This window comes from Sinocyclocheilus grahami, unplaced genomic scaffold (assembly GCF_001515645.1).
Source record: "Sinocyclocheilus grahami isolate Dianchi unplaced genomic scaffold, SAMN03320097.WGS_v1.1 scaffold1714.1, whole genome shotgun sequence".
NCBI classification, from domain to species: Eukaryota; Metazoa; Chordata; class Actinopteri; order Cypriniformes; family Cyprinidae; genus Sinocyclocheilus; species Sinocyclocheilus grahami.
In genome coordinates, this window is record NW_015506893.1 from 78,477 (window position 1) to 104,069 (window position 25,593).

Here is a 25,593-nt window from a genome sequence, read left to right on the forward strand (position 1 = left end):
TTTTGAAATTTTTTTTTTTTTTTTTTTTTTGCATTTGCATTTGTAATTTTATTTTTTTTCAGAATTGTGATTTTTTTTTGCACTTCTCTGTCTCCATAGAATATGCTTCGGGGAAATGTATCGGCGTAAAAGTATATATTTTAATTAGGAAATGTAGTGGAGTAAAAGTTGGCTGAAATATAAAAACTCAAGTAAGGTACAGATACTCCCCCAAAAAAGTAGGCTACTTAAAGTATGTACAGAATATGCTTCTTTTAACAAATCTTTACATGAGAATATAATTGGCTCAAATAGTAATAATTTATAGCATTTAAATAGACCTAAAAAGCACTCCATAATACATGGCCATTAAAGGAACACACCACTATTTTTGAAAATAGGCTCATTTTCCAACTCCCCTAGAGTTAAACAGTTGAGTTTTACCGTTTTCAAATCCATTCAGCCGATCTCCGGGTCTGGCGGTAGCACTTTTAGCTGTAGCTTAGCATAGATCATTGAATCTGATTAGACCGTTAGCATCTCGCTCAAAAATGACCAAAGAGTTTAGATATTTTTCCTATTTAAAACTTGACTCTTCTGTAGTTACATCGTGTACTAAGATCGACGGAAAATGAAAAGTTGCGATTTTCTAGGCCGATATGGCTAGGAATTATACTCTCATTCCGGCGTAATAATCAAGGAACTTTGCTGCCGTACCATGGGTGCAGCAGGCGCAGTGATATTACGCAGCGCCTGAAAATAATAATATAATTGCGCCTGCTGCACCCATAGTACGGCAGCAAAGTTCCTTGACTCCATGCATTTTTAATTTAGCAGAGCTGAAGAGGTTAATAAAACCATTTTCTTTTTTATAACTGTACTGCCTTAATGGTTTGATGTTTTGTAGCCTGCTGTTTGGTTAAAAAAGAAATAGAAATCACGATACACGCTCCGAAGTCCCGATCTGAATCAAAGTATTCGCCATGCAAAGTCTTACTCAGGGCTGGGCAGAATTACATTGTTTGAATCCAGAATTCGGCAAGAATGCCATGCCATAATTTGAAGATTACCTAATAATACTTAATGCACTTCAAACATCAGTTGATATACAGACCAACTGAGTAGAATTGTCTAAAGTCATAGTTTGTTATCATGTCACTAGCTTAGTTAAAAATATAGATTCATAGATCTCTCTCTCGACGAATCTTTGTTAGTATGACAAATATTTTTACATTCATATTTTATTGCAAGCATTTGCAGTGTTTCTGTGTATAAACAAAATTAAAATATCAAAGCAACAAAACATAAATTAAGAAAATAACAGTGCAATTAGCAAATAAATATGAAATTGATGTCACTACAAAATAAAACAAATGAAGAGTTTATTTGCAAAAACAGATAACTCAGTTTTTTAAAAGTTTTCAAAAATCATGTTTTTTATTATGTTATCATGTTTTATTGTGTTTTGTTGTTTTAGTTAGCTATATTTGTTTTATTTACTTAATCAAATTAACCCAACTGCAGTTTGATTGAGATTCATTGGAATGCACAATGAAAAATATAGTTTTTGAAAATGGTTAAAAACAGAGTTATCTGTTTTTGCAAATGAACTCTTCAAATATAGAAGAATATTCATAATTCTAGCCACCAGATGGTCCCAACGTACACCATATCGAAAGGATTCATTCAGGTAATGAACCTTTATATGATCTCGTTCAGAGGCACTGGAAAGCAAAGCTTCGTCTCGCCATCATTAAACAATTAGACCACATATATTTTAATCTCTAAAGATTAAGATTCCAACATATAACTGAATAGCTATGATATCCGTTCTGTTTTCTTTTAACCTCTTGTAGATCTGATGTCATTGACCAGAAGAACAGCAGCAGCTGCAGCAGCCACGCCCATCAGAGCAGTGACGACCAATCGGATCACAGGCTCGATAGTATCACAGCCATGCACTTCTGGAAAAAAAGTAATGAGTTAGTAGTAATTATAAAGAGAGAGAGAGAGCAATAATAAAATTGATTTAGGGACTCAAACATTTTAATCAAAAAACATATAGCCTATATCAAGAAATATATTTGCAAGACTTCCTTTTGTGCTCCAAGAAAAAAAAAAAACACCTTTAGAAAGACACGAGTCAATGATGACAAAAACACATCCTTTCTGGCATCTTAAGTTATCAGTTTTTGTAAAATCAACAAATTGATTCATAAATGTGAATTGTAGCAGTGCTGTTGTACCTGAACATGTGAGACAGAGTTCAGTGATGTCCAGATGTTGAGTCTGGTTGCTGATGGGATTGTTGAGCACACAGCTGTAGGTGTTGTTATCCTGATATTCCACCTCCAGAGGTAGAGAGAGACTGATGCTGAGATCAGACACACTGATGCTGGACAATAAACTGTTTCCTTTGTACCAGGAGAGAGTCACATGACTCACATTCACCACTGAACACACCAATGAACAATATGATGATGATGATGATGATGATGATGAAGAACAGTGTGAAGAGTTACTGCTGATGACAGGAACAGGCAGACGAGCTGAGAAATATTAAATATTAGAAACTTCAGAGTAAATCATGCTGTTTGTTGTGCTGAGTGAGATTCTGTGATGTCATTCAGTGAGTGTTTGTGATTTCAGTTTTTTTTTTATTACACTGTCTGAAGAAAACTGTTTAATAGGTTTAAAATTAAAGTCGAAAATGAATGTGTATCTCAGATGTTATTATTTTTAAGACTGAAAGGCTGTATATACTTTAAAGCTATAACAAAATAAAAGAAACTGATATTTACAGTAACTCACCATAGACAGTGAGACTGAAGCTCTTGCTCACACTGTTGGTCTGTAGTTGATAGAGTCCAGCGTGTTGAGTTGTGGTGTTTGTGATGATCAGAGATCCAGTTTGATCGTCCAGCTTCAGTCTGTCTCTGAATCTCTCATCAAGAACATCATCATATACAGTGATGCTGCCGGCCATTACATTGATTTGAGCTATTAAAGTGTTTTCAGATCCAAACCTCCACCGAATCAGATCATCATCCATCATTTCAGTAAAACCAGAGTTTAGAGTGACTGAATCTCCCTCCAGCACTGACACTGACTCCACTGCATCTGTATCAGCAAACACACCTGATGAAGAGTTTGTCACAGATTAAATCTTAAAAATCACTTGATGCCTTACATCATTTAATCAGTATGTTTTACATGGTAGCAGAACAAATGCAACTGAAGTCATAAAAACACATTTCAAACTCACCAACCAGACACCACACACTGAACAAAACTAATTTCAGAATCATTTTCTTCATCAGTTCACTTAAATCCTATGATAGTAACCCTTATAATGTCTGAACTGATGCTGTGTGTGTTTGTGGTCTTTCCTCAACAAGTCTGAACCTCTGTCACAGTTTATTCTCACACGACCATTTCCTTTAACACAGGAAGTCATGAAAATGACTTATGATTTTTATATTTTCAAATTAATTCTGGTCTGAAAACTAATAGCAGAATAGTGAAATTCATGCGTTAAAGTCATGAATTTTAATTTAGATATTTGTATAGAGTGTTGTGAAGATGATCAGCTGCCAATCTGTGTAGTGTATTAATGATGCAGGAGAATATCGTGTTTGACTACTGACTCTTAATTGACTGTTGGATTCATTTGATTTAACTGTAAATATGTTTTATATGGAACAGAAGTCAGAATGTTTGGTTCATATTAACAGGAGAGAAAATGAAGAAACGCTTCAGCCACAAACTACTGACACTCACTGACCGCATTCATCTAATAATAGACAAGCTAATGCAGGAGCTGTTTGTCCACCAGCAGATCAAACCACATTAGATGAAGATAAATCAGACCACAGCAGGTTTAACTCGACTCAAACTGAGCTGCTTACATTCAGTGGATCACCCTCCCTGATTAATTCAGTTGAACCAAAATAAAGTTGAAATTTGGCTGCCTGTGAGATTTGAGAAATGTTTGTTCATAATGAGATCTCTGGCATTTCATTGTAGTCTTTGCTTTTAAAGTCAGTTTTAACAAACAAACAAACAAAAACATGCCTCCAATCTGAGATGGTTGAGCTCCCAGTGCTATAATGCTATAATGCTGTTAGCGGCTGTTCTTTAAAAACCCACCAGATGGGGCCATTTATGAGTTAAAATTCAAATCAAATCACTGATTATTAAAGTAAAAAGGTGTGTATATTACTGTTCATTTATTTTTCCTTCTGTGAATTTGTGTTATCTTCCAAGAGAACGGTGTAGTGGTCTTTACACAATATAAAAATGTTTATATATATATATATATATATATAACATGCTATTTACACTAAGTGCAAATAACGATTATAATGTTGTTTATCCCAACCAAATATTGGTGGGCGGAGTTTGTGTAACAATGCGGGCTCTTTGCACTTAAGGCCAAAAGTATAATAATCACACTCATAATCTATCACCATCTACAAATCTTACATGTGGCAAAGATAGCGACTTATAGTCAATACCATAGTGTTAGCATCCGCTTTTAGATCACATTTCAGTAGCTAAAATATTAATTAGCACTGACAGTCAATTCTCAATTTATAAATGAATCTCTCATTTGAGTTAGTTCCTTTTAATGTATTGGTCAAATGGGTTAGCAATATGGTATGAATCGGTTCGCGATTCTTTAAATGATTAATTCTTTTAATGGTTTAAATGGTTCAGACAGTTCATAAATAATTTGGAGCCGGTTCTTACTCACTAAAACCAAACCATTGGTTCTTTACTGTGAGATCTATATATAGCTACATCTTATCTTACAGAAGTAGATCTGCTGTGTATTGTGTTTTTTTCCCTCAGCAGTCAACAGTCACATGGCATTAAGACTCAGGTGACACATTACACGCCTACAAACTGCTGAAATAACCACAGCTGTACAGGATGCATTATAGGACATCTTCAGACCTCTAAAATACCTTTTTGTGTCAGGCCGATTTTTCTGACCCCTTTTTGTCTGCGGCCATTTCAGCTGATGCCTGTACAAGGATATCACAACAGTGAATCATACATTGCATTTATTCTTAAAATCACTCACAGAGATTAGCAGACAAAAACAGGGTGTTCTTTATAAAACAAAGGTGTGATGTCTAGAATAATTCTTCTTAGAAACAACAACTCCTCCTATTGCTGAAGCTAAAAAATAACTACTGAAACTAGCAGTTATCAGCAGGATCACAGCATGAGTATATATATTGAACGTCATGAGGCTTATACACACAAAGTCTATGATATTTTCATATTTTACAGTTTGATTTGAGACCTTTCAGAATTGATGGGTGCAGTATTTTAGGAATAAAACTGTTTGTGTAAAGCAGAAGTCAAACTGTTTGCATCATGTGCATTGGAATGGAAAAACACCCCTCAACCACACGCTAATCACACATCAAGATCATAAACTGACCACAACCCACCAGTAATAGACAATGCTCACGCAAAAGATGTTTTTCCACCAAAGAGATCAAAACAAGCTTTAAATGTCAAACATGAAACACTCCAATGAGCCACACGATTTAGATCATTTATTAGAAGTCATAGAACTACAAAGCAAAGTCTTTTGATTAGTCCATCTCTGAATGTCATACTTCAGACCCTTCAGAATCATTCTGCTTCGTGTCTGCTGGGATTTCCTGATATATTAGGTTCTTAGTAAAAGCGTTCACACAGCGGGATCTGGTGTTCAGAAGAAAGGTTTAAGTTTGATCTACTTATGAAAACAGATTCATACACAACGTCATCCTCTTCACAATGATGTTCCGCTTTTATCTCCTGTAAAAACAAAAATATAAGAAGAATTTAAAAAATGTAAATACAAAAAAAAGTAATATTTATTCTGTATGGAAGATTATTTATGGAAGCTTGTTTCTGCCCTAAAAGTAAAAAAAATAAATAATTCAATGGTAGCTATGACTTTATATCTCACAATTCAGAATTTTCTTTGAATTCTGAGTTTACCTTTTTGTTTTTTTCTACCATAAAATAGAGAAAGTAAAAAGGCAATTGCGACTTTGTTTCCTGCAATTGTGAGTTATAAACTAAAAATGATGAATTGTGAGATATAAACTAAAAATTGCATGAAAAAAAAGTGGTGGAAACAGCTTTCCATAGAAACAAGCTTCCATAGATTTGAGATTCTAAAATTTCGAATAATATTGATCAGATTCAGCTCCTTATTTCTGGTAATCTACCAGCTTGAGTTAATGCCGTCAAACATCTACTGCATCTACATCATTGGTTTTGCTTCAGTGCTTTTATGTAACATTGGACATCAAGTTTTATTATACTGACAAGAACACACATCTAAATCTGACTCACCGCTGAACTGATGCATACACAGTCATAAATGATCTTACCGATTTCTGTGTGTTTCTTTTGTAGAACGTTGGGTCAGCATAAGTGACCTCATCTGCACAACAATAATAACATATGCATTAACACAATCTTTACTAAATCTTTTTCATCACTGTTAGTAGGGCTGTCAAAGTTAGATTGTTAACGCATGCAATTTAAATAACAAAATGCAATTGCATTAACAAATTAATTCAGTTTGACTTTGACCCTAAAATGGGCAAACCCATAAAGAGACATCAGAAAATTAATTTAATGCTATTTTCCATCTTATTGGGACTCAAATAATAAAATGTCATGATTTTTTTAAAAACTTGACTCTTATATTTGTTATTTATGTTTGTATCCCCCAGGATACGTTGCTCCTTTGGGGGTATAAATTCACTGGAAACAGAACACTTGTTTATCAATGCTTGTAACAACATGGTTGTAATTCCTGAACGCTTTGGAGTACAGCCCTAAGGTTGGTCTCTTTTTAAAGAAGACACATAGCATTTAAAAAAAAAGAAGTTATAAAAGTTATAAAAGTTTAAGTTTACAGTAAAGATAATGTAGTATACTAATTGTTTTTATTTTATATAAAATAAATATTTTATAAAATATGTTGCACTCTAAAATGGCTATAAAATCAAAGCCATATGTCTAACCGATTTATGTTCCAAATTTGAAGTTGATATCACAAAAATTGTGGTTCCTGTGAGATTTTCTTTGGGCACTATACCAAAAACAACCACTGGGTGACACCCAAACTCTATTGAATTTTTCTAATGCAGTTTTCGTGACGTGATGTGACATGTGGCCAAGTATGGTGTCTATAAAATCAAAGCCATATGTCTAACCGATTTATGTTCCAAATTTGAAGTTGATATCACAAAAATTGTGGTTCCTGTGAGATTTTCTTTGGGCACTATACCAAAAACAACCACTGGGTGACACCCAAACTCTATTGAATTTTTCTAATGCAGTTTTCGTGACGTGATGTGACATGTGGCCAAGTATGGTGACCCATACTAGGAATTAGTGCTCTGCATTTAACCAATCCTTAGTGTACACACACAGCAGTGAACACGCACACACCGTGAACACACACCCGGAGCAGTGGGCAGCCATTTATGCTGTGGCGCCCGGGGAGCAGTTGGGGGTTCAGTGCCTTGCTCAAGGGCACCTCATTCGTAATATTGAAGGTGGAAGAGAGTGCTATACATTCACTTCCCCCACCTACAATTCCCGTCCGGACCTGAGACTCGAACGCACAACCTTTGGGTTACGAGTCCGACTCTCTAACCATTAGGCCACGACTTCCCCGTTTCTATCACAAATCAAGCATTTTCTGTCACAATATGGCTTCTGTTACAAAACAGTCACCAAATATGGAATCTTGACTGTCAGACCTTTCCAACGATATGTGTTTTGTCAAGGCAACATGTCCTCCAACCAATATGCCCGCATAGGTCGTTTGTCCAAATCCCTGAAATACGACCCATCAGAGCGTATACTACAAATGCGCCCCTATCGGCAACAGGACACTTTCATATTAATGCTTTGTATGGCAAATGCTTTGCCATAATTTGGGTTTCGTATAGCTCAGTTGGTAGAGCATTGTGTTATAAGACAACATGCAATCATGTGATCATGGGTTTGATCCCAAGGAATGCACATTCTCATAAAACGTAGATGGGTAGTTGATGTATCAATGTGTTATATGGTGTGACGGAAAAATGTAAAAAAAAAAACTCTAACATTGAAGATGAACTTCTCTCATGCTATTTGTAACTCTAAGAATGAAGGTACTTTTTTCTCATGTTATTTGTATGTTAAGTTTTTTTTCTAAATTTTTCTGTCACACCATAGGACACAGTCCAATTTTTATTTGTTGACTACCTATATGCACTGTATATCACGATTTTTGATTGATTCTGTGAGGGTGGGTTTAGGGGCGGGGTTAGGTGTGGTCATTCATACGAAGTCGTATGAATTAGCCACCTAGCAAATTGCCGTGAGATCGGGTTGGACCCAAGCGGCAGCCTTCCGGTCTCTCTCGTGAAACCAACACGGAAGTGACTAAAACTGCAATTCATCGACTGGCTGCTAGAGGCTGGCTCCAAAATGGAGTCAGTCCCATAGACTCCCCATGTTAAAATGCCCAAATTTACAGTAGAAAAAAATATGTTTATAGCCTGGTACAAAAAGTGCTTTTGGTCTATATAGCAAATTTTGGGCCTGCTCCGCTCAGTTTAGGCTTCAAAACGCTCTTCAGAAAACTACGGGTGACGTCACGGACACTACGTCCATATTTTTATAGAGTCTATGGTTGGACCATGTAAAAAGTCCACAAATTGCATTTAAATAAACACATTTTGATTGGTAATGACAGTCATACGTCATTTCATGACGACAGACGCAACACGACACTGTCATTATTTTTACACCCGCTAGAGGGCACTTTAAAAGGTAAATATAGGTCGTAATAAGGTGCTTGCACAAATGACCTATAGGGTCGTTTTTTTGTTGGAGGACAGTCTGGTCAAGATTACAAAACGATTAGATTTTCTAAAACACAAGCCACAAAGTCACACAGTCTATATGTATGTTTTATATCTTGATTTATACCCCTAAAAGGGCGATGTATCCCCTGAGATACAAACATTTAGAGACAGTTTACAAAAAATGTAAGCATTTAATTTATAACATTTCAATGTAAACCTAATAAGCTAATGCTGAACAACAGCTATTTAAACAGCTAAGTCCCCTCCAACGTGTGTAAATATGTGAACTAGATCAACTTTTATCGGAGAGTGAGTAGATTTCCCACTATAGGCCCTTTCAAGATGAAACCAAGAAATGAGACCTATGCTTTCACTGCTTCTCCCCACAGCTTCTCAGATGTTTCTATCCCCCAGGATATGTCGCCCCTTTTAGGGTTAAAACTGTTTCTCTCACACTAGTTCTAGCAGAGTATGCATTTATCATTATTATTATTCAAAATACCAACCCAATCTCATAGCAATTTGTACATATTTTACGATGTGGCCAATTCACGTTGCAAATACATTCTTTGCAGATAGCTTATACATTATATGCTTCTTTTTTTAAAATTTTTAATGAAATTTCATTTTCACAGAAGCTCAACAAATGAAGAATCACCCATCAGTGAAATTTTCATGAAAATCTTAATTTGAACACCAGTGGAGCTCTTCGTCTTTGCACTGGTCAGATTATATTCATAAAGTCTGTAAGAAGTTGATTTATTATTGAATTAAGGCAGATTTGCATTTTTGTTTTGATGCAGATTGAAAAATTTGAAATTATATAGATATGTGTTATAATACTTCTTAAAAGCAGTAGGTAACACTTGCCTTCTTGACCAGTTTTTCTGTGTTTTCTACAGATGCAGAAGATCCCAAATGCAGCTACAATCAACAGAAATCCAGCAACAGCAGCAGAAATCAACACTATCAGAGAGACTGGAGGATGAGAAGAAGACTGTGCTGCAGCATCTAAAGAGAGGCAGTAATGCAATTGTAAAAGTGATTGTGTCAATCTGATCTATAAAAAAATATAGAGATCAGGTTAGTAAATAATCACATATATCAGCGCTGCTGTACCTGAACATGTGTGACAGAGTTCACTGATGTCCAGAAGTTGAGTCTGGTTGCCGATGGGATTGTTGAGCACACAGCTGTAGGTGTTTTTATCCTGATATTCCACCTCCAGAGGTAGAGAGAGACTGATGCTGAGATCAGACACACTGATGCTGGACAATAAACTGTTTCCTTTGTACCAGGAGAGAGTCACATGACCCACATTCACCACTGAACACACCAATGAACAATTCTGCTGTGATGACGATGATGAAGAACATTGTGAAGAGTTTCTGCTGATGACAGGAACAGGCAGACGAGCTGAACACATAAGAGAATAAACAGAAACCTGATGAATCTAATCAACAATCGTCACTATTTAGTGTGTCTGTCATTCAAACTATAAAATGAGTGAACTTTTCAGTATGTAAGTAATAAAATAAGAACATTCAAAGGACAGGACACATTATCTCTACTCACCATAGACAGAAACACTGAATGTTTTTGATGACAGCTTTTCTCCATTTATCTCTAGTTCATAGTCTCCAGCATGTTGAGTTGAGATGTTTGTTACGGTCAGAGATACAGTTTGATAGTCCAGCTTCAGTCTGTCTCTGAATCTCCCATCAGGACCATCAGATGTGGAGCAGACTTTAGCATCTCTATTTATTTGAGCTACATGAGACTTTTCAGCTCCATATTTCCACACTATATCGTCATCTTCTCGTATTTCAGTAACATCAGGGTGTAGAGTAATAGAATCTCCCTCCATCACTGACACTGTCTCACCAAACACAACTGATAAAGACAAAAATAAAATTCATTTATTAAGGTTCCTGTTGTTTATAAAGCATCACATCAGCTCTAGGTTGTAACATTGAGTTGTAAACTGAAGAACAGCAGCAGAAACAAATAAGAGAGATATGGTGTTTTATAAGCTGTAGAGTACAATACATTTGTGCAGTCACACAAGTTAAGTACAGCTTGAAAGTAGGCTACAAGTTTAAATTTTGTCCCTGACTTTCATGTACTTGTTTTATAAAAAGGGGATTTTTATATTTGTGATATTTAGATGGGTAAAAAAAAATCAAATCTTACTCACTTCACTCACTTTTTGACCAATGATTTTCCATTTCCTTTTGTTTATGATTAACTAAAGTATTTTTCTTTTTAAATATAGTTATAGTTATGGCTGACAACGGTGCAGCGGACATTTGTAACCAACAAAAAAGACCAGAAATTTGAAAGCTACTCAGGATCTCTGAGCCTCCATTAGTTTACATTCACTTGAAATTTCCAAAATAAAATGTTATAGTCATGGAAAATTATGAACATTTCTATTAATTTCCATGACTTTTCTAAGCCTGGAACTCATAAATTTGAGGAACTCCCAAATGGAAATCACAAACCAAGACCTGAATTCAAATGAGATGATGTCTCACGAAAATAGACACATTTAAACAGTAGCAGTGGCTTGTTGCTCTGAAATGGATAAAAATTAAGGCATAAAATGCTTTTATAACTTACCAATCAGACACCGCCAGCACAAACTGAACAAAACAAACATATAAAACATCTTCTTTGTCTGAACTAGTACCACTATCCACCAAAAGCACTCTGTTAATCTGACGTGTGAACCTGAATCCGCCCCTATGTCTGACCCTCCTATATATCATCCTCACACTTTTTGAACACGTTGTGTATATTTATATGGTATTTAACATTTTATGTATACATAAATGTTCTTCTAGCCCTTAATAAGATTTTAATACATTCCTAATTCCTTATAATTTAACATTGATTAAATGATATATGACCGTTTTTAAATTGCCTGTCTATGTTAACCAAGTAAGTAGAAGAATATTGAATGGATCTCCCTTAATTTAATGATAACAGAGGTAATTGGTTTTAAAATAGCTAATAATAATTTGATTATTAATTGTTATGTTCGGCGAAACAAAAACGTTGAAACCGGTCACCCTCTCACATCATTACACAACCACGCTAACACTTCAGCTCACTTCAAAGCACTTCAAAGTCAAACGGAAACCTGCTGTGGTCTGATTTCTACAGAAATAATGTTGTTTGATCTGTTGGGTGAACAAACAACTTGTGCATGTAGTGAAGAGTTCTGGACTTTTTCTTTTTGTGTGTATGAAGCATATATCCTATGGAATTAATTACAATAGAGCCACAGGAAAATGACTTCATGCAGGAAGCTGAGAAAACGGTCACAAACGGGCTCAGACAATTGCTTTTTTAATTAATTAATTAATTAATTTTTAAGAAAAAAGAAAAGAGTCAAGGGACACTCTTTCATGGATTAACCAGATCAATGCAATCTGGCGGCGAAACTTCGGTATTTCGAAATGTTTCGAAACCAATTTGATAGGCTACAGTTTGATACGAGTTCCGAACAACTGAATCGAAACGATTCATAAGCTTCATAGTCCAGGTGATATGTGCAAAATTTGAGGTGATATGTTCACTTTTTCATAAAAGCACAAAACTTGGTACAATTGTACAAGTTAGGGCCCTGAACACTTTCAGAAATGGAGCCATCGCAAAAACGCCTTGTGGTTGCCATGGCGACCATTTTACTTTTCTCTTCTAATCTTATCTCACAGGTAGATCTTTCAGGGTTTCCTGGGGAGGAGAGGTATCCAAAGAACATCAACTGGTCACTGGGGTTCCTCAGGGATCAATTATTGGACCCCTCCTCTTCACCATATACACTATATCACTGGGACCCATTATACAAGCACATGGCTTCTCCTACCATTGCTATGCTAATGACACACAGCTCTATTATTAATTTCAACCAGACAGTCCAACAGTAGCTGCATGGATCTCAGGCTGCCTGGCAAACATCTCGGCATGGATGAAGGAACACCTGAGCTCCTCTTTTTCCCTGCCACTCCGACTCTACAGCATGATTTCATCATCCTGCTAGGTTCATCAAAAATTATTCTTTGGTGACTAGCTGATCTTTAAGGACCATGTTGTAAAGACAGCTCGATCATGCAGGTTTGCATTGCACAACATCCGGAGGATCAGACCCTTCGAAACAGAGCATGCTGCACAACTTCTTGCCCAGGCCTTTGTCATTTCTAGGCTGGACTACTGCAATGCTCTTCTGGCTGGACTTACATCATGCACGATCAAACCTCGACAAATGATTCAGAATGCAGCGGCACGACTGGTCTTCCATGAGCCCAAAAGGGCCCATTTCACTCCTCTCTTTATCCCCCTGCACTGGCTAGCTGTTGCGGCTCGCATCAAGTTCAAGATATTGATGTTTGCATACAGAACAGCCACAGGCTCAGCACCCTCCTACTTCCTCCTCACTCTCATGAATCTACATCCCCTCCAGAAGCCTGAGATCTGTAAGTAAGCGATGCCTCGTGGCAACATCACAGAGAGGCATTTTCGTTCACCTTTCCTGGCTGGTGAAATGATCTTTCCACAATCGCAGTAATTAACAGAGCACCAAACACATTATCTGACAGCAAAACTAATTTAATCCCATACCCGACCCATTTGACATAAAAACAGGGACCCGAACCGCACCTGCATTAAATCTCCTACATGAGGTAGACAAAACTAATTTATTAAAACTTTTATTCAAATTGTGAATAGATTAAATACAGAAAGCAAGCAAAGAGTGCTCCCTCTAATATAATCACTACAGCACCCGCACCACACCCTACACATAAATATTATTCCACCCATTACATCAAATATTAGCGATTCACCTGTATGTACCCCTCCGCATGCAGGACTCTGGCTTCCCCCCGAGGACAACATGATAGACAACTCTGGCCCCAGAGAGTGATTGTAAATTAAGTTTACATGAAATATGTTTGAAATTTCATTCTGCATCTTCTGAGATTTCATTGTAATCCTTCTCATAAAGTCACTGAATTAACCTTAACTGTTCACCTGATTGCGTTGCTATGCGCATGTGACGTTAGAGCAGTGTTGAGAGAGAACAATAATGTATTGGAAACATACTACACTCTTAAAAATAAAGGTGCTTCACGATGCCATAGAAGAACCTTTTTGTCTAAATGGTTCCAGAAAGAACCTTTAACATCTGAAGAACATTTCTGTTTCACAAAAGGTTATTTGTGGTGAAAGCGCATGCAGGACTCTGGCTTCCCCCCGAGGACAACATGATAGACAACTCTGGCCCCAGAGAGTGATTGTAAATTAAGTTTACATGAAATATGTTTGAAATTTCATTCTGCATCTTCTGAGATTTCATTGTAATCCTTCTCATAAAGTCACTGAATTAACCTTAACTGTTCACCTGATTGCGTTGCCATGCGCATGTGATGTTAGGGCAGTGTTGAGAGAGAACAAGAATGTATTGGAAACATACTACCGCCTACCTGACTCTGCCCGAGAGGTAAGGAAAAATACACTTACCTGAGATTATTTTTTTTATATATCTCTGAAATGATAGTATTCTTGAAAACAACCTTTTAATGTATTAATAAATAAAATATTAGTTAATTATCAAAGAGAAAAATGAATAGCCATAATATGTAATACTGTGATACTGTGATGCTCAGGTACTGTTATTTCCTTCTCACACAGCTGATTTCACCATTAACTCTTCTCCTGGACAGTTTATGTTGCTATATATGGTATCATTGTAATCCTTGATTTTCATGCTTTTATGAAAAAGTGAACATTATTTTCACATATCACCTGGACTATCACGAAGTGTTTCGAAAGCTCCCATCACTGCCGAGTGTTTACACCGAATGTCCACACAACAGCTAAAGGCTGTCTGCACTGGAAGCCAAAATACCACCGTTGCAAATCATTTGTACTTTGTATCAATTCTTCATAAACAAAGCATCAGTTTACTGTCGGAGATTTATCTTGCTGCGCCGCCTCCCGTTGAGACAGCGGCACTGATTATAATGGCTTCTATTGTCTTTTGTTATGTGTAGACACTGTGTTACTTTCACTTTAACTTTAACTTGTGGTCACTAGTATGGAAGAGTGAGGCACTTTTGTCTGAGTCTACATTGGATTTTTTTTCTGATAAAAGTGGTGAAAATGAAGTTTCCCTTTATATTGCTGTCAGTCTGTTTGTTTTTTCCGGACCATGGTAAGACATTATAGCCTAGGCCTACAATCTCTTTTCCAATCGATAAAGCGAATGAAGAATTACGCAATTTTATTATGTGCCAGATCTAATTGCATCGTATTTGACAGAAGTTTATTATATTATGTAGCCTATATTATGTATATTAGTAGGCCAATATTATGTTTTTTATTTCGCTCGAATTCTGTGAGTTTGTGTACGGTGAAAGATTTAGCATACAATCTGACTAATGTGACAAATGTGTTTCTTTTTGTGCCAGCTCTCACTTTACACTAGGCACAATTATTTCTTAATTATTGTTGTTTTAAGTCCAGGATGAATCAAAGTGTAATGTGTTTGTGATATAAGATGTGAACACGCGAGAAACGAGAGCAATATCAGATCGTGAATGACAAAAAATATATCTATTTTTATACTCCTGGCAAAACTATTGAAAAAAAGGTCCTGTAAATGATCAGGTCTAGTGACTTGGTATAAAAAAAAGTCTCATCCTTGAGATGAAGAATTGACATTTTTGTTGATGTAGATAATATTAGAATCAGAAGAGCTTTATTACCAAGTATGTTTACACACACAAGGAATTTGACTTGACGACAGAAGCTTCCAGTGTAGAAGAAAGTACAAACATAGTGCAGACATACATAGGAATAACACAGTAGGGATGTAATTAATGTATTGGAAACATACTACACTCTTAAAAATAAAGGTGCTTCACGATGCCATAGAAGAACCTTTTTGTCTAAATGGTTCCAGAAAGAACCTTTAACATCTGAAGAACATTTCTGTTTCACAAAAGGTTATTTGTGGTGAAAGAAGGTTCTTCAGATTACAAAAAAAATGCAAGAAAGAGATGGTTCTTTAAAGAACCTTTGACAGAATGGTTCTTTGTGGAACCAAAAATGGTTCTTCTATGGCATCGCTTGAAGAACCTTTTGAAGCACCTTTATTTTTAAGAGTGTACCGCCTACCTGACTCTGCCCGAGAGGTAAGAAAAAATACACTTACCTGAGATTATTTTTTTTTTATATCTCTGAAATGATAGTATTCTTGAAAACAACCTTTTAATGTATTAATAAATAAAATATTAGTTAATTATCAAAGAGAAAAATGAATAGCCATAATATGTAATGCTGTGATACTGTGATGCTCAGGTACTGTTATTTCCTTCTCACATAGCTGATTTCACCATTAACTCTTCTCCTGAACAGTTTATGTTGCTATATATGGTATCATTGTAATCCTTGATTTTCATGCTTTTATGAAAAAGTGAACATTATTTTCACATATCACCTGGACTATCACGAAGTGTTTCGAAAGCTCCCATCACTGCCGAGTGTTTACACCGAATGTCCACACAACAGCTAAAGGCTGTCTACACTGGAAGCCAAAATACCACCGTTGCAAATCATTTGTACTTTGTATCAATTCTTCATATAGTTGTTGATTAGCAACTACATGTTCTCTGTGCGCTGTCTGGACTTTTATGTTGAAGTATTTCCTGTGCCTTGTTTGTAGTCCTTTTGTCGATTGGTTCCCCGTGATTATATTCCCCAGGTGTTTCCCATTTACCACGCCCCCTTGTTATCTTGGTAGTGTGTTCTTTTGTGTATAAATAGTGCCTGTGTTCCACTCGTTGGTCGTCAGTCAGTGTTCATGTTTATCTGTCTTTCTGTGTTCCTTGGCTCCCAGTGTCCTGTATGTTTTGCCGTCTTTTTATTAAACACTCCCTGCACTTAGATGCTCGCCACTGCCTGCTCATTGTCCATGTAACAGCAACAAGCAAAAAAGTGCATTACTTTAATAAAGTGTCTTGTGCCCCCTACAAGGTTGCTGTACAAACTAAAGGTCAATAAAAAAACCTACTTGTTACCTGATCTCATGACGAAAACGTAGCTTTGGAAACGTTTTTGCAAGACGCACAATATGTACCAATAGCTACATATCACTGCCGATTCCAACAGAAATGTCCACTAGGGGTATTAAAACAGTGAGCACTTGTAATCATTTTCGTGCACAGTTATGATTACAGCTCCATATGTTTCGCTTTCCGTATGTGAGCTAGGTGTAGTGCAGATGGTACGTTATTTTAAAACGTCATGGAGCATTACGCCCCATTCACACAGGGCATCAGCGTTAATGTTTGATGGAGGGCGTTTCTGAAGCTTGGTGCTGACGTGATCATCATAGTGACAACAGCCAATCACATTAGTCTTCTGGTGTTGCATGAATGCGATTTGCATAAGGCGATCTGATTGGCTGACGCCTGCGTCGGTGCTTGAAAAGTTGAAAAGTTTTCAACTTTTGCTGCGAGCAATGGACCCAACGCGATGCGACGGACCCACAATTCATTTCGCCAACACTTGACATCACTCCATTCAAAGTAAACGAGAGGCGTTGCTGCTGATGCCCCGTGTGAATGGGGCGTTAGAGATATAGTGCCACTCAATGGACATTTCAAGACAGAACGTAAGTTATGACCGTCACTAATGGTCTAAATAGAATGATAACCTTTGTTTCGCCTTCTCTCGAGACCTTATGTAAACAAAGTCATGCCCATGGCCCCTGGAGGCGGAACTCCCGCACGTATAAAAGCAGGTTTTACTTCCGGATCGTTCTCTTACCTTGAACGCCCCAGAGATCCGAGCGACAAGGATTAGTGACGGTCATCCTTCGGTCTTACAGATCCATAGTTATAGTCATAACTTACGATCTGTTTCGACCTCACTCTGACCGTCACTAACGGTCTAAATAGGATGTCGCGTGTCAACAGGGTCGCGAGGAACTACAAAATCCATACCATTCGCTCCTCACTGGGCAACAGACATTAAAACAGCAGTGCTCACTGGTGTTGCACTAGTCACATCAACTCTGTAAAATTTTGTGAACGTACATGGTGTAGACCATGATGCTGCAGCACAAATATCCTCTACTTGAACTCCCTTTAGTGCAGCCCATGAAGTAGCTACACCTCTGGTTGAGTGGGCCTGAACTCCTTCAGGAACTAGCAACCCTCTCACTGTATAAGCATGGGAGATAACAGACACGAATCCAAAGACCCGCACCAGTACACGAACGTACTTAGCAGGCCTTTATCAATCCCAACATGAGAAAATATACAATACTCACCAGAATTTTGCAATGAAGTATATTCAATATCCACTGATGAATACTCTGAAAAACAAATCAGAATAATCCCAATTGAACTGCTAGTATATATAACTAGCCTAATGAACAATAATGCAGTGATAGTAAATTCTACCAACTGCAATTCAGCAGAGAAAAAAAACACCACAATTCACAAGGACTCAAGGCACCTGCACCATCTGGTGAAGAATTGAATGGTGAAATATAAATTCTATCGTTCTTACCTGTACCAGGTCTCTCAAGGCGAGAAAGGTAAAGAAAACGAGCCGGAAGTAAAACCCGCTTTTATATGTGCGGGAGTTCCGCCTCCGGGGTCATGACTTTGTTGAGTGATGTCGAAACAGATCTGCGGTGACGCATACGAAACCAATGTCACATAAAACGTATCTGTTCCAGGGAAAAATAATAATTTATGTTGGAAACTGCAGTGATATGTACTGTACTTGTATATGAAGGTATAGCCTGAATGCACTGTAAGTCGCTTTGGATAAAAGCGTCTGCTAAATGCATACATTTAATTTAATTTAATTTACTTATTGGTACGTATCTTGCGTCTCGCGAAAACATTCCCACAGGTACGTTTTCACAGTTTTTTTTTCTTGTTGTGGAGTTTCTTTCCCCAAAATGGTCCTCCAACAGTTGTTGGTTTGTGTTTCAGATGTTTCCGCTGCTGAACGAGATACAATGAAGAGAAAGTCAGTGAAGGAGGGAGAATCTGTTACTTTAGATCCTGGAGTAATAAAACAACCAAATCATGTGATGACGTGGTATTTTAATGACACTCTCATCGCTGAAATCACTGGAGATCCCAATAAGACCTGCACAGATTTTCATTGTCCTGAGAGATTCAGAAACAGACTGCAGCTGGATCATCAGACTGGATCTCTGACCATCATGAACATCAGAATCACAGACTCTGGAGTTTATGAACTAAAGATCAGCAGCAGCAGCCGTCGTCGCCGCCGCAGCATCAGCCATGTAAAGAGCTTCGATGTTATTGTCATTAGTAAGTGTAATTTAGTAATTCAGGCATTTGGACACATACAGAGAAATATAAAGAATTGTATCGTTACATTTCTTTTTTTAATTTTGCTGCCTTGATGACTTGGTACTGAATCAACGGTGATTTTGATATCACTGAATCAAACAGTGTTTTATTTTAAACTGAATCAAGTTCCCATTTACTTTCTCAAACCTTATATCTTATATTGCTTGTTATAGACCAATATTACTTGTTCATTCATTCAGTCTCTCTTTTATTCCAGATTCAGGTCTGTCTCCAGGTGCTGTAGCAGGTCTATCTGTTATTGTTCTTCTACTGGTGGCTGCAGCTGTAGCTGTTGGTGTGATTTTCTATCGCCGCAGGAGCGCCAGAAATGACAAGTATTGCCTGTTAATACTACAGTGAGAGGAAAACAGACATCAGAATCACAGACTCTGGAGTTTATGAACTAAAGATCAGCAGCAGCAGCCGTCGTCGCCGCCGCAGCATCAGCCATGTAAAGAGCTTCGATGTTACTGTCATTAGTAAGTGTAATTTAGTCATTCAGGCATTTGGACACATACAGAGAAATATAAAGAATTGTATCATTACATTTCTTTTTTTAATTTTGCTGCCTTGATGACTTGGTACTGAATCAACGGTGATTTTGATATCACTGAATCAAACAGTGTTTTATTTTAAACTGAATCAAGTTCCCATTTACTTTCTCAAACCTTATATCTTATATTGCTTGTTATAGACCAATATTACTTGTTCATTCATTCAGTCTCTCTTTTATTCCAGATTCAGGTCTGTCTCCAGGTGCTGTAGCAGGTCTATCTGTTATTGTTCTTCTACTGGTGGCTGCAGCTGTAGCTGTTGGTGTGATTTTCTATCGCCGCAGGAGCGCCAGAAATGACAAGTATTGCCTGTTAATACTACAGTGAGAGGAAAACATTATCTGTTTTGTGCAAAATTGATATTTAATTGTGCGTGTGTGCGCGTGTGTGTGTGCGTACGTGTGCATGTGTGCGTGTGCGTGCGCATGTGTGTGTGATTATTTTTCAGGTCATATGACTGCGTTGACCCAGCAGAATTAGTGGGTAGTCCCTAACACGATTTCTACTGAAGCATTAGTCCCATTGATCCATCGTTTCTCAAACATATCTAACAATAAAGCACTTTTAAAATCACCTGTTACTGGAAGTCTACACACCTCTGTTACAATTGCAGGCTTTTAAGATGTAAAAAATGAATCCAAGTAAAATCATGTCAGATCTTTTTTCACCTTTAATGCGATATTAAAACCAACAAAATTAATGTAACAAATAAATAGAAACTTTTAAGAAAAATACAAAAATAAAAGACAAAAATACAGCTTTTCATTTAATATTGCAGTCGGTCTTTTTGAATATGTCTATTTGGCTGTTTTTACTGCTTTTCCTTTGCAAAAGAGCTCTACACTGACTTTGTGGTTTTACAATAAACTGGGTAAATGCTGTAAATGTGTTATTATTCACAAAGTGAGAATTTAATGTCCATAATGAAGGTAAGACCATTGGGGTAGAATGTCCCCATAAACATTAGGACAAAGGGCTTTTAATAATTATTACATGTCACTAAGTTAAATAATATTTAAAACCTCTTCATTAATCAACTTTCAAAGATCAAATGAGTTTTTTTTATTAAAGACATTTTACAAATTTAATTATTTAAAAACATGTACTTGACAGAAATATCAAATTCAAGGCATATAAGAATAGAATAAAGTTATAAAGAGTACTTTGGTCACCAGAAGGCCCTACACCATATTAAGGAAAGCTTTGGTAAGCAAATCTTCATTTTGCATCACTAGCAATACCTTTAGACCACATTTGCTTTTGAATGCCATATTTTTTTTCTCATAATGTGATTTATATATAATATGAAAAAGCATGTAGATTTTAAATAGTTTGCACCCACACATTAAAGCTCTTGTTGATTTTATTAACTTGAATTTAAATCCTTGAATACATATTGCCATATTAATAGATCAAAATGCCAACATGTCACAATATTTGTACTATATGTTCTCTCATTTTAGCCACTTCTAGATCTGATGTCATAAACCACAACAGCCGCAGTAGCCACACCCACCAGAACAGAGATGACCAATCGGATCACAGCTTCAATAGAACCGCAACAGTGGACGTGGACTTCTGAAATAACAAGTGAGCAATGATAAAATAGTGATTTTCAACAAGCCGACTTAAGTCTCTGTCAGGAATTTAAAAAGTGCAGGTACTGTCAATGTAAGAAAAATTATACCTTTTATTGAAACACAAAAATTGGAGAGACTTATTGGGCTTTATGTTAAATAACTATGAACTTTCATTGTATTGAAAAACAAAAAAACATATTTCAGCACTGCTGTACCTGAACATGTGTGACAGAGTTGACTGATGTCCAGATGTTGAGTCTGGTTGCTGATGGGATAGTTGAGCACACAATCAAACTATCATGGGAGGGGCCTGTTTTTGTGACGTCACACAGACAGGTATCTGAGATCGGCTCGATTTGAGAAAGGGGTAAAGATTTGAGCAGATTAAAATAAAAACCACTGGGTGGATTGTTATCATTATAGGGTGGTTGTGTACACGCACTGCCAAAACACATTTCAGTTCAAACTAGAGACCTGCAGTCCCGGGGGAGTTTTAAATTTTTTTTTACAGGTTCACATTTTTAGATTAAGTGCAAATAGCCCGCCTTGTTGGCAGAGGCTATTACACTAGCTCCACCCACAAACGTGTGATAGGGATGGTCAACACTATAAAAGACGGCAGACAATCGTCAGTGGGGTAGTTGGTAAAGCGTGTACCGTAATCCCTTATCCAAAGCAACTTAAAAATGAGGACAATGGAAGCAATCAAAATCAACAAAAGAGGAATGATATGCAAGTGCTATATCAAGTTTTAGTTAGCTTAATGCAGTACAAGTAGCATTTTTTTATCATAATAAATAAAAAGAAAACAAATAGAACAGAAAAAATAATAGAGCCAGCTAGTGTTAGAGGCCTTTTTTGCTTTTGTTAATTGTATAATAAAAAGAAAACAAATAGATAGAATACAAAAAGATTAGAGAAGCAAGTGTTAGTTTTTTTTAAAGAAAACAAGCAGTTAGTAAATAAATAGAGTGCAATTCTAAAAGGGGCAAGTTTTATTTTTTTTATAAAGAATAGAATTAGAATAGAGAGTGCTAGAGTTAGAGGGTCAGATAAAGATGGAAGAGATGTGTTTTTAGCCGATTCTCTAAGGACTCAGCTGCTCGGATTGAGTTGGGCAGGTCATTCCACCAGGATGGAACATTTAATTTAAAAGTCTGTGAAAGGGATTTTGTGCCTCTTTGGGATGGCACAATAAAGCGAAATTCACTTACATATTAATAGATCAAAATGCAAGCTTTTAGAGGGCACATAACTCTGAAGTAATGAATTTAGGTAAAGGGGTGCAGAGCCAGTGGTTGTTTTGTAGGCAAACATTAATACCTTGAATCTTATCTGAGCAGCTATTGGTAGTCAGTGCAAATTGATAAACAATGATGTGCATTCTTTTCGGCTCGTTAAAAATTAATCTTGCTGCCGTGTTCTGGATTAATTGTAAAGGTTTAATAGAACTGGCTGGAAGACCTGCCAAGAGAGCATTGCAATAGTCCAGCCTGGACAGAACAAAAGCTTGAACAAGGAGTTGTGAAGCATGTTCCAAAAGAAAGGACCTGATCTTCTTGATGTTGAATAAAGCAAATCTGCAGGACCGGGCAGTTTTAGCAATGTGGCCTGAGAAAATCAGCTGTTCATCATTCATAACTTCAAGGTTTCTGGCTGTTTTTGAAAAAGTTATGGTTGATGTGCCTAGCTGGATGGTGAAATTGTGATGAAACGATGGGTTTGATGGAACCACAAGCAGTTCTGTCTTGGCAAGGTTGAGTTGAAGGTGATGGTCCTTCATCCAGCAAGAAATGTCTGTTAGACAAACTGAGATGCGAGCAGCTATCGTCGGATCATCAGGATGGAATGAGAGGTAGAGTTGAGTGTCATCAGCATAGCAGTGATATGAAAAGCTATGCTTCTGAATGACAGAACCTAGTGATGCCATGTAGACAGAGAAGAGAAGTGGTCCAAGAACTGAGCCCTGAGGCACCCCAGTAGTTAGATGTTGTAACTTGGACAAGGGCTTTTAATAATTATTACATGTCACTAAGTTAAATAATATTTAAAACCTCTTCATTAATCAACTTTCAAAGATCAAATGAGTTTTTTTTATTAAAGACATTTTACAAATTTAATTATTTAAAAACATGTACTTGACAGAAATATCAAATTCAAGGCATATAAGAATAGAATAAAGTTATAAAGAGTACTTTGGTCACCAGAAGGCCCTACACCATATTAAGGAAAGCTTTGGTAAGCAAATCTTCATTTTGCATCACTAGCAATACCTTTAGACCACATTTGCTTTTGAATGCCATATTTTTTTTCTCATAATGTGATTTATATATAATATGAAAAAGGATGTAGATTTTAAATAGTTTGCACCCACACATTAAAGCTCTTGTTGATTTTATTAACTTGAATTTAAATCCTTGAATACATATTGCCATATTAATAGATCAAAATGCCAACATATGTCACAATATTTGTACTATATGTTCTCTCATTTTAGCCACTTCTAGATCTGATGTCATAAACCACAACAGCCGCAGTAGCCACGCCCACCAGAACAGAGATGACCAATCGGATCACAGCTTCAATAGAACCGCAACAGTGGACGTGGACTTCTGAAATAACAAGTGAGCAATGATAAAATAGTGATTTTCAACAAGCCGACTTAAGTCTCTGTCAGGAATTTAAAAAGTGCAGGTACTGTCAATGTAAGAAAAATTATACCTTTTATTGAAACACAAAAATTGGAGAGACTTATTGGGCTTTATGTTAAATAACTATGAACTTTCATTGTATTGAAAAACAAAAAAACATATTTCAGCACTGCTGTACCTGAACATGTGTGACAGAGTTGACTGATGTCCAGATGTTGAGTCTGGTTGCTGATGGGATAGTTGAGCACACAATCAAACTATCATGGGAGGGGCCTGTTTTTGTGACGTCACACAGACAGGTATCTGAGATCGGCTCGATTTGAGAAAGGGGTAAAGATTTGAGCAGATTAAAATAAAAACCACTGGGTGGATTGTTATCATTATAGGGTGGTTGTGTACACGCACTGCCAAAACACATTTCAGTTCAAACTAGAGACCTGCAGTCCCGGGGGAGTTTTAAATTTTTTTTTACAGGTTCACATTTTTAGATTAAGTGCAAATAGCCCGCCTTGTTGGCAGAGGCTATTACACTAGCTCCACCCACAAACGTGTGATAGGGATGGTCAACACTATAAAAGACGGCAGACAATCGTCAGTGGGGTAGTTGGTAAAGCGTGTACCGTAATCCCTTATCCAAAGCAACTTACAAATGAGGACAATGGAAGCAATCAAAATCAACAAAAGAGGAATGATATGCAAGTGCTATATCAAGTTTTAGTTAGCTTAATGCAGTACAAGTAGCATTTTTTTAATCATAATAAATAAAAAGAAAACAAATAGAACAGAAAAAATAATAGAGCCAGCTAGTGTTAGAGGCCTTTTTTGCTTTTGTTAATTGTATAATAAAAAGAAAACAAATAGATAGAATACAAAAAGATTAGAGAAGCAAGTGTTAGTTTTTTTTAAAGAAAACAAGCAGTTAGTAAATAAATAGAGTGCAATTCTAAAAGGGGCAAGTTTTATTTTATTTTTTTTTATAAAGAACAGAATTAGAATAGAGAGTGCTAGAGTTAGATGGTCAGATAAAGATGGAAGAGATGTGTTTTTAGCCGATTCTCTAAGGACTCAGCTGCTCGGATTGAGTTGGGCAGGTCATTCCACCAGGATGGAACATTTAATTTAAAAGTCTGTGAAAGGGATTTTGTGCCTCTTTGGGATGGCACAATAAAGCGAAATTCACTTACATATTAATAGATCAAAATGCAAGCTTTTAGAGGGCACATAACTCTGAAGTAATGAATTTAGGTAAAGGGGTGCAGAGCCAGTGGTTGTTTTGTAGGCAAACATTAATACCTTGAATCTTATCTGAGCAGCTATTGGTAGTCAGTGCAAATTGATAAACAATGATGTGCATTCTTTTCGGCTCGTTAAAAATTAATCTTGCTGCCGTGTTCTGGATTAATTGTAAAGGTTTAATAGAACTGGCTGGAAGACCTGCCAAGAGAGCATTGCAATAGTCCAGCCTGGACAGAACAAAAGCTTGAACAAGGAGTTGTGAAGCATGTTCCAAAAGAAAGGACCTGATCTTCTTGATG

The 25,593-nt window shown here is 36.8% G+C and overlaps 1 protein-coding gene across 1 annotated transcript in view; it reads right to left on the bottom strand.

Moving 5' to 3' along the window:
- The window catches only part of LOC107572187 (uncharacterized), an 89,687-nt gene that overhangs the window by 26,671 nt on the left and 37,423 nt on the right, over positions 1 to 25,593 (bottom strand). The window contains exons 6-15 of the mRNA XM_016258606.1: positions 23,909 to 24,019; positions 11,487 to 11,558; positions 10,440 to 10,757; positions 9,984 to 10,280; positions 9,735 to 9,875; positions 6,384 to 6,436; positions 5,688 to 5,799; positions 2,791 to 3,117; positions 2,226 to 2,528; positions 1,827 to 1,943 (exon numbers count right to left, since the gene is read on the bottom strand). Coding sequence (XP_016114092.1) covers positions 1,827 to 1,943; positions 2,226 to 2,528; positions 2,791 to 3,117; positions 5,688 to 5,799; positions 6,384 to 6,436; positions 9,735 to 9,875; positions 9,984 to 10,280; positions 10,440 to 10,757; positions 11,487 to 11,558; positions 23,909 to 24,019 — 1,851 coding nt within the window. The remainder of the gene's footprint in view (positions 1 to 1,826; positions 1,944 to 2,225; positions 2,529 to 2,790; positions 3,118 to 5,687; positions 5,800 to 6,383; positions 6,437 to 9,734; positions 9,876 to 9,983; positions 10,281 to 10,439; positions 10,758 to 11,486; positions 11,559 to 23,908; positions 24,020 to 25,593) is intronic.